The sequence below is a fragment of the Micromonas pusilla genome (assembly GCF_000151265.4).
Source record: "Micromonas pusilla CCMP1545 genomic scaffold MICPUCscaffold_10, whole genome shotgun sequence".
Classification (NCBI taxonomy): Eukaryota; Viridiplantae; Chlorophyta; class Mamiellophyceae; order Mamiellales; family Mamiellaceae; genus Micromonas; species Micromonas pusilla.
The window spans coordinates 743,735-752,430 of NW_003315891.1; the positions used below are offsets into that span (position 1 = coordinate 743,735).

An 8,696-nucleotide genomic window follows, 5' to 3' on the forward strand; every position below is an offset into this window, starting at 1 on the left:
CGGCCGTCGGCGCGATGGCGACCGACGCGACCGCCGCGCTCGCCGCGCCCAAGCTCACGACGCTGCTCGTGGTCGTGAGCGACGGGAACGTCCTCCTCGGCGAGAAGAAGCGAGGCTTCGGCGCCGGCTTGTGGAACGGATTCGGAGGGAAGGTGGATCTCGGCATCGACGCGTCCGTCGAGCACGCCGCGCTGAGGGAGCTACGAGAAGAGTGCGGGATCGACGCGCTCGACGCGACGAGACGAGGGGTGTTGACGTTCCACTACGCGGACGCGCCGAACCCGATGGAGACGCACGTGTTCCACGCGTCCGCCTTCGAAGGGACGGTGGCGGAGAGCGACGAGATGAGACCGGCGTGGTTCCCCGAGGACGCGATACCTCTGGAGAAGATGTGGCCGGACGACGAGCACTGGTACCCGGCGTTCTTGCGAGGGGAGAAGTTCGTCGGGACGTTTTGGTTCGATCGCGAGAAGAAGATCACGAGGCACGAGCTCGAGGTCGTGGAGACGCTGCCGGCGAGAGCGGACGGACTATGACGACAGACGCGACGCGACGCGGCGGCGTGCCAACTTTGCCGCGGTACGACGGCGGCGGCGTCGCGCGCAGCTACTCTCAGAACATCTTGAAACACTACACGTACGACGGAGACGTCTACCGTTCCTTCTTCTTTTTCTTCTTCTCGTGAAACTTCTCGACGCCGCCGTCGCTCGCGCGCTTGAGCGCGTCCCTCTTCGCGCGCTCGGGGTCGTAGTACAACCCGCACCCGCTCGATTTTTTTTTCTCACCGTCTCCTCCTCCTCCTCCGCCGCCGCTCTCGCGCTCTCTCTTCGCCGCGATCTTCCTCGCCCTCGGGTTCAGACGCTTCTGCAGCCGCTGCTGCTGAGGCAACGCGTCGTTCACGTCCGGCAGCGTGCAGTTGCTGTGCGGCGAGAACTTCTTCATCCACCACGCCCTCACGTCCGCGTGCGACGCCACCCCGGCGAAGTCGACGTACCAAAAAGTTTCGAAGGGCGTCGTGCCCTTCGCCCTGGTCCTGTCCTCGTACCCTTTCCGTCCGGGGGCCCAGTACCGGTACGGCTTCAGCTGATCGGGGATGAGGAACAGCGGTTTCGAAGACGCCCCGATCGCGGGCTCGTAGTACTGCTTGCGGCACACGAAGTTCGGCAGGAGGAGCAGCCAAGGCTTTTTGGATTTCCCGCAAAACGACAGGATACGCCGGAAGTGGTCGCCGCTGTACGGCGGATTCGTGAGCAACACGTCGTGCTCCGGTATCCGCTTCTCGTCGATGCACTGGTAGAAGTCTTCGTTCCGGTTGATGACGTTCGCGAACCCTAACCGCGCGAGGTGTTTAACGACGGACCCTTCGCAAAAGTACGGGTCGTAGATGACGAGCTTCTCCTTTGGTTTTTTCAGCGCGAGCGCGACGCGGAACAGGAACGGCTCGACGTCTTGGTACGCCTGGAACGGCGTCTCGCAGTGGTCCGCGGCGTCGTACTCGAACGGGTGATCGCTCGCGACCGTGGGCGTCGTGAACTCCGCTCGGAGCGACAGATGCTTCGTGAGATTCTTCTGTCGCGCTTTTTTGTTTTTGCCACCAGATTTCTTTCCCTTCCCTCCCGCGTCGGCGTCGTCGCCGCCGTCAACGACGGCGGTCTCTTTCGTCTTTTCCTTCTTCTTCTCCTTCTTCGTCGCCTTCTTCACTCGCTCGCCGCCGGCGCCGACGCGTTCGGCGTCGCCGTCGCGACGCGCGGAGACGGACGCTTCCGGCGCGTCGTCGGGAATTTCCCCGGCGCCGCCGCGAGATCGCCCGTCCTCGCTCCTCGTCGTTCGCTCCTCCTCCGCGCGGGCGTTCCAGTTCACCCCGGGACGGATGACCCCGCGCAGGCCGCCCATGCGAGCTGCTCGGCGAGGACGCGCGCGTCGGCTCGCGCGCTCGCGCGCGTGGCTCGCGCGCGGGCGAACGGCGAGCGAGGAGGACGAGTCACGATGTTTCGAAGCTGTAAGTTATTTCACTTCACGACGACGGCATCGGCATCGGCGCGAAGAACCCGGCACCGCCGCCGTCCGGCGGCGGCGGATGCCCCCCTCGCCCCATCCTGTCCTCGCGCACGTTGATCTCCCGCCCCATGAACACGGTCCCGTTCCCGTACACTATCGCCCGTCGCGCGGACGCCTCGTCGTCGAACCGAACGATCCCCCGGCCCAAGCTCCGGCCGGTGTCTCGATCCCTCGCGACGTCCGCGAACGACACGCGTCCGAACCGCGCGAAGTGGTCCTTCAGATCTTGCCACCCCGCCTCCCACGCGACGTTGCTGACGTACAGCGCGAACCCGCCCTCGCCGTGGGCGTGCCCGCCGCCCCCAGTAACGCCGACGCCGAACGGCGGCGGGACACCCCGGGAGGGGTCGCCGCCGCCCGACGCGCCGCCGCCCAGCCCCGGCCCCGGCCCCGGCCCGGGCCCCGGCGCGCCGCCGCTCAGCGCCATGTGCGACATCATCGCGTGCGGCGGCGGCATCATGGCTGCGGCCGCGTCGGGATGCATCATCGACCCGTCCGCGTGCATCAAAAAATTCATCCCCATCGGTGGTCCCATCCCGTGGGCGGGCGGCGCGTTCATCATTCCGGGATGCATCCCGGGACCCATCCCGTTCAAAGACATCATCAACGCGTGGTGGTGACGCCGCGCCGCGTCGTCCGCGGGGCCCGGGCCCCACATCGGCGGCGGCGTCGTCCACGCGATGTTGTCGTATCCGCCTCGTCCGTCGCCTCGTCCGGGCCCTCCGAACCGCCCGCCGTGGAACCTTCCCGGCGGCCCGCCGGAGCCGCCGCCAGTACCGCCGCCGCTCGCGTTCCGGTCGTACTGCGGCCGTCGTTCCGTCGGCGGCTTCACCTGCGCGGTGGCGACGTCGCCGTCGAATTCGATGCGATGCAGCGACGACCCTCCCGCGACGCCGCCGCGGCCGTCCTCGCCGACAGCCTCGCCGTGCGACAGCGCCGCGAGCGCGGACGCGTTGTCCGCGTACGTCACGAAGCAGAACCCTTTATGCGGCATCGGCAGGTACACGTCCGTGACGTCGCCGAAGCGCGCGAAGTGCGCGCGAATCGCGCTCACCGGGACGCGCTCGTCGAGGCGTCCCACGAACACCTTCGTCGTCTCCGCGAGATTCGTCACCCGCGGCGGGAGGATGTCCAGCCGTCGGCCGTCGACGACGTGCGTCTTGTTTAAGACGTCGACGGTGACGTCCTTGCTCGCGAAGTTCACGAACCCGAACCCGCGCGAGCGCCCGTCGCCGCCGCGCTTCACCGTGCACGTCGTGACCTCGCCGAAGCGCTCGAAGTACGCGCGGAGGGACTCGTCCGTGGTCTCCCACGCGAGCGACCTGACGCACATGTCCGCGCCGACGTTGTCGTTCGGCTTGGGCGCGGATGACCCTCGACCGTGTGGGGAGGACGTGGGCGAGGACGGCGAGCGCGGCGGCGGCGGCGGCGACGGCCCCCCGGACGGCGGCGGCGGGGCCCCGGACGACGCCCCGGAAGCGAATTCTTCAGCGGGTTCGGAAGGAGAACGCGCGCCGCCGTCCTGCGCTCTCGCCATCGCGCCGTCCGCGAGCTCGGCGTGCGTCTCCGGCGCGAGCGCCTCGACCGGACGACTTTCCTGGACGTCGCGCGTCATGGTATCCGCCATGTCTCGCGCGTGGGACGACCCGCGCGCGACGCAGTGCGTCGCGGGTCGCCCGCGCCCGCGCCAACCTGTTTCGAGGGTTTCGGTTCGAGACATCCGCCACGTCAGCGTCACGCATCTCGCGCGAGTTTCGTTTCGCGCGACGGATGGATGGCAACCGACGGACGCAGTGCATCGCGCGCGGCCGCGGACGCGCGGAGGATGACGCGCGAGGGCGACCGCGACCTGACGCGGGTGATCGTCGCCGGCGCGACGTGCGCCATCTCCGCGTGCGCGCTCACGACGCTGTACTGGCGCGCGGTCTATTCGTCGTCTTCAAACAGCTCGTCCAGATCCGTCGGGGAAGACGCATCTTGCCGCGACGACGCCGACGAACCGCGCTCTCACGACGCGACGAGCGCGAGGAAGAAGCGACGCGCGAAGAAGAAGGCAGCGGCCGCCGCGGGCGGCAGCGACGGCGGCGTCGACTCGCGCGCGAGCGACGCGGACTCGGACGCGGGAACGACGTCCTCATCGCGCGACGCCGCCGCGCCGCGCGAGCCGACGCGAGCGGTCGTGGACCAGCTCGTGTCGTTTCACTTCGGAGGCGAAGACGACGTCCTCGGTCCGTTCGCGGACGCGGCGGACGCCCCGCGCGCGGCGCTGCGGTTCCACGCGCGTCTCGCGGACATGTGCGCGCGACACGCGAAGAGCGCGAAGCTCGGGAAGCTCGGCGCGCCGGTCGCCGGGCTCGCGCTCGACGTCGGGTGCGCCGTCGGCGGCGCGTCGTTCGAGCTGTCGCGGCGCTTTCGCCGCGTCGTCGGCGCGGACGACTCGAAAGCGTGCGTCGCGGCGGCGTCGCTGATGAAACACCGCGGACGGCTGCGGTACGCCGCTCGCGCGGAGGGCGACATCGCGGAGAAACTCGAAGCGATCGTCCCCGCGCACGTCGACCGCGAGAGGGTGGACTTTCGCGTCGTGGCGGACGTGAGCGCGTTGCCGCCGTCGTTTCGCGGCGGCGGCGGCGCGGCGGGGCGCGCGTGGACGCACGGGTTGCACGACGCCGTCTTGGTCGCGAACGCGCTGTGTCGGATGTCCGACCCTCTCGCGTTCTTGTCGCAGTGCGCGCGGCTCGTGAAGCCGTGCGGCGTCCTCGTGCTCGCGTCGCCGTACGACTGGTCCGAGGCGCGGACGCCGCGAGAGAAGTGGTTGGGGGGACGGGCGGGGACGGAGACGGGGACGCGCGCGGACGGCGGCGGCGGCGTTCGGTCGTTCGACGCCCTGCGCGACGTCCTGACGAGCGAGGACGGCGGGTTCGACCTCGTGTGCGCGAGCGACGTGCCGTTCCTCGTGAGGGAACACGCGCGGAAGTACGCGTGGGGGGTGTCGCACGCGACGGTGTGGCGACGGCGCGAGTGACGGACGCGAGCGAGGGACGCGCCGCCGCCGCCGAAAGCGGCGACGTCCGCGACGTCCGCGACGACGACGAACGAACGAACGAACGACGCGCGAGATCACGAGACGAGCGCGCGGTCGCGCGCGTGATACCACATTCTCTAGCTAGCTATGCCGCGCGACCGCGGTCTATCGCCTAATTCCTATCGTCGTCGTCGTCGTCGAACGCGTCGTCGTCTCCCTCCGCCGCCGCCGCCGCCGCCGCGCGTCCTCGGCGCTTCAACCGCTGCGGCGCGATCGGGTGGTACTCCCGCGTCGCCGCGTCCTCGGCGATCACCTTGTGCTGCCACGCGAAGTACCACAGAAGGTCATCGAAGCAGTGGCACGTCCCGTCGTCATCGTCCCCGCGCGCGTCGTCCCCGCGTCCCCCCCCGTCCCCATCCCCGTGCGTCCCGAGCGCGTCGTGGAGCTCGCGGAGAAAAAAAAACAGCGCCTCGATCGAGCACACCCTCTCGTCGCCGTCGTCCTCCCCTCTCGCCTTGAGCGCGTCGCGCGCGTCGCGCTTCTCCTGGCTCTTCGGCTGCGGGTGGAACCTCCAGAACGACGTGCGGTGGCGTTTGAGGGACACGCGCGGGAGGTTTCTCAGGCGCGGCGAGGAGGCGATCAGCGACGCGCCCTGCCACTTGCTGTCGATGATTACGACCGCGCGGACGCCGCCGCGTTCGCGTTCCCGTCGTTCCCGCTCGTCCGTCGCGTCGCCGTCGCCGTCGCTCCCGCGCGCGAACCCGGCGCGGCGCGCCGCGACGAGCTCCGCGACGGACGTGGCATCCTCGGACGGGAACATCAGGACCGCGTGTCTCGGGTCCAGCGCGGGGACGTCGCTCGCGGCGCACAGCGTGACGCGATCGGGGGACGACAGCGCCGCGTGCACGCCCGTCGCGTTCGACGCGCGCTGTCGACGGTCGGTGACGAAGTAGACGTCGCACGGCAACCGGACGCGCGGGAACGGCACGAGCGGGAGGAGGCATCCGTGGCAGAAGAACCGCCTCGACGCGGCGCACGTGGGGCACGTCGCGCGCCCGCCGCCGCCGCCGCTCGAGGACGCGTCCGCGAGCGGCGCGTGCGACGAGAGGCGCAGATCGCGATGCAACGGCGGGAGCGTGAAGTCCGGGCGGCGACGAGAGATGTGCACCTTTCCGCCCAGCACCGCGACGAGCGCGTCCGTGGCGTCGTCGCCCTCCTCGCGCGCCGCCATCGCGCGGCGACGCGACCGCGCGCGTGGACGAGTGCGTCCTCGGTCTCGAGCGATGCCAGATGAAAAAAAAAACCTCGAGTCCGAACGAAACGACCTGGAAAAAAACGACGGCGAAAGCGCCGGCGCGGCGAGGACGCGCGCGACGCGAACGATTGAAACAGCGCTTCTCGATTTATAAATAGCATGTACTACGCGCGAGGTGATAACACGCGCGCGCGCGCTGTTGCGTCCGTTACGGTTCGAATCATCCTCCTCACCGCTCCTCCTTCGCCGCGTCTCGACGTCGCGGCGACCGTTTCCCCGGACCCACCGTTTTTTTTTTTTTTCATCCCGCAAAATCTCATCACGTGAAATTCGTGCACGTCAGAGTAAACGTCCCCGCCGCGAGAGTCACGACCGCGACGTTATACCCCGGGTTACTCACCGTGATTCTCACGGAGTTCACCGCGATGACGTGCGCGATCGCGTGCGCGTCCCCTAACGATCCTGAGAACGCGACCTGGACGACGTCCGATAAGACCGCGCCCGGGACGTGCACGTCGAACGTGAACACAGCAGACGGGTACAACGCCGGAACCGTGATCGACGCGGTTGTGATCTTCAGGTGCTTGTTCGTCACCGCCGCGTTCGCGTCGCGTCCGATTTGGTGCTTAAACGTCTCGACGAGGCCGTGAAGTTTCGTGAAGCCGTCGTCCGCGCGACGTCCGATGACGACGGAAGACGCGTGATCGACGCCGACGTTGACGTGACCGGTGACGGCGCCGCCGAACGTTTGCCCGGGTTCGACCGTGACGTTTCCAGCGACTTTCCCGGTGAAAACGGAGCCCGCGGAGATGTTGACATGTCCTCCGTTCGTAGAGAAGGAAACACCAGCGCCTACGGTCACGTCGCCGCTCGCCGCTCCAGTGGCATCTCCGGAAATCATAGTCACGGAGCCCGATGCGCCGGCGGTGGTCGACCCGGTCGCCAAAGTCATGGACCCGCTCACGCCGCTCGTACCGGCGTTTGCTGACTTCACGCTCACGGCGCCGCTCGATGTTGCCGTGCCGACGCCGCTCACCACGGTGATGCCGCCGCCTGTGGAACTAACGCCGACGCCGCCGGTCACGGTCACGCCGCCGCCAAGGGTTGCACCCTGGCCCGCGGTCACGCCCACGGCACCTCCCGCGGCCGCACTGGACTTGCCCGCGGTCATGCCGATGTCGCCGCCTGTGCCCGTGTCGCCTAAGCCCACGGCCACAGTGAAAGCGCCACCAGTGCCGCTAGTACTCGCACCGCCAGTCGTCACAGCAACACTCCCCGAGTTGCCGCCGGTGGCAGTGCCCGTGTCCATCGTGAACGCTCCCGACACACCAGCACTCGATGTCCCGGTCGCCAAAGTCATGGACCCGCTCACGCCGCTCGTACCGGCGTTTGCTGACTTCACGCTCACGGCGCCGCTCGATGTTGCCGTGCCGACGCCGCTCACCACGGTGATGCCGCCGCCTGTGGAACTAACGCCGACGCCGCCGGTCACGGTCACGCCGCCGCCAAGGGTTGCACCCTGGCCCGCGGTCACGCCCACGGCACCTCCCGCGGCCGCACTGGACTTGCCCGCGGTCATGCCGATGTCGCCGCCTGTGCCCGTGTCGCCTAAGCCCACGGCCACAGTGAAAGCGCCACCAGTGCCGCTAGTACTCACACCGCCAGTCGTCACAGCAACACTCCCCGAGTTGCCGCCGGTGGCAGTGCCCGTGTCCATCGTGAACGCTCCCGACACACCAGCACTCGATGTCCCGGTCGCCAAAGTCATGGACCCGCTCACGCCGCTCGTACCGGCGTTTGCTGACTTCACGCTCACGGCGCCGCTCGATGTTGCCGTGCCGACGCCGCTCACCACGGTGATGCCGCCGCCTGTGGAACTAACGCCGACGCCGCCGGTCACGGTCACGCCGCCGCCAAGGGTTGCACCCTGGCCCGCGGTCACGCCCACGGCACCTCCCGCGGCCGCACTGGACTTGCCCGCGGTCATGCCGATGTCGCCGCCTGTGCCCGTGTCGCCGTCGCCCACGGCCACAGTGAAAGCGCCACCAGTGCCGCTAGTACTCGCACCGCCAGTCGTCACAGCAACACTCCCCGAGTTGCCGCCGGTGGCAGTGCCCGTGTCCATCGTGAACGCTCCCGACACACCAGCACTCGATGTCCCGGTCGCCAAAGTCATGGACCCGCTCACGCCGCTCGTACCGGCGTTTGCTGACTTCACGCTCACGGCGCCGCTCGATGTTGCCGTGCCGACGCCGCTCACCACGGTGATGCCGCCGCCTGTGGAACTAACGCCGACGCCGCCGGTCACGGTCACGCCGCCGCCAAGGGTTGCACCCTGGCCCGCGGTCATTGAGATTGCAC

At 68.9% G+C, this 8,696-nt stretch overlaps 6 protein-coding genes across 6 annotated transcripts; 2 read left to right on the forward strand and 4 right to left on the reverse strand.

Moving 5' to 3' along the window:
* Nucleotides 1–14: 14 nt before the first annotated feature.
* MICPUCDRAFT_51290 (uncharacterized protein) lies at nt 15–536 on the forward strand (the record flags this gene model as incomplete). Its single annotated transcript, XM_003061473.1, has 1 exon — nt 15–536. The coding sequence occupies one exon, from the start codon at nt 15–17 to the stop codon at nt 534–536; it is 522 nt and encodes a 173-aa protein (XP_003061519.1).
* Nucleotides 537–651: 115 nt separating this feature from the next.
* Nucleotides 652–1,893, reverse strand: MICPUCDRAFT_51291 (uncharacterized protein; the record flags this gene model as incomplete). Its single annotated transcript, XM_003061718.1, has 1 exon — nt 652–1,893. One exon carries the CDS (start codon nt 1,891–1,893, stop codon nt 652–654), a length of 1,242 nt encoding a protein of 413 aa, XP_003061764.1.
* A 214-nt stretch (nt 1,894–2,107) lies between these two features.
* On the reverse strand, nt 2,108–2,332 carry MICPUCDRAFT_9699 (uncharacterized protein; the record flags this gene model as incomplete). The annotated part of the gene is made up of 1 exon (XM_003061719.1): nt 2,108–2,332. A coding segment is annotated over one exon (225 nt), but the record flags the coding sequence as incomplete, so codon positions are not given.
* Nucleotides 2,333–4,351: 2,019 nt separating this feature from the next.
* On the forward strand, nt 4,352–5,080 carry MICPUCDRAFT_41693 (uncharacterized protein; the record flags this gene model as incomplete). The annotated part of the gene is made up of 1 exon (XM_003061474.1): nt 4,352–5,080. The coding sequence occupies one exon, from the start codon at nt 4,352–4,354 to the stop codon at nt 5,078–5,080; it is 729 nt and encodes a 242-aa protein (XP_003061520.1).
* Nucleotides 5,081–5,252: 172 nt separating this feature from the next.
* MICPUCDRAFT_51294 (uncharacterized protein) lies at nt 5,253–6,311 on the reverse strand (the record flags this gene model as incomplete). Its single annotated transcript, XM_003061720.1, has 1 exon — nt 5,253–6,311. The coding sequence occupies one exon, from the start codon at nt 6,309–6,311 to the stop codon at nt 5,253–5,255; it is 1,059 nt and encodes a 352-aa protein (XP_003061766.1).
* A 326-nt stretch (nt 6,312–6,637) lies between these two features.
* Nucleotides 6,638–8,685, reverse strand: MICPUCDRAFT_51295 (uncharacterized protein; the record flags this gene model as incomplete). The annotated part of the gene is made up of 1 exon (XM_003061721.1): nt 6,638–8,685. One exon carries the CDS (start codon nt 8,683–8,685, stop codon nt 6,655–6,657), a length of 2,031 nt encoding a protein of 676 aa, XP_003061767.1. The 3' UTR covers nt 6,638–6,654.
* Nucleotides 8,686–8,696: the final 11 nt, after the last annotated feature.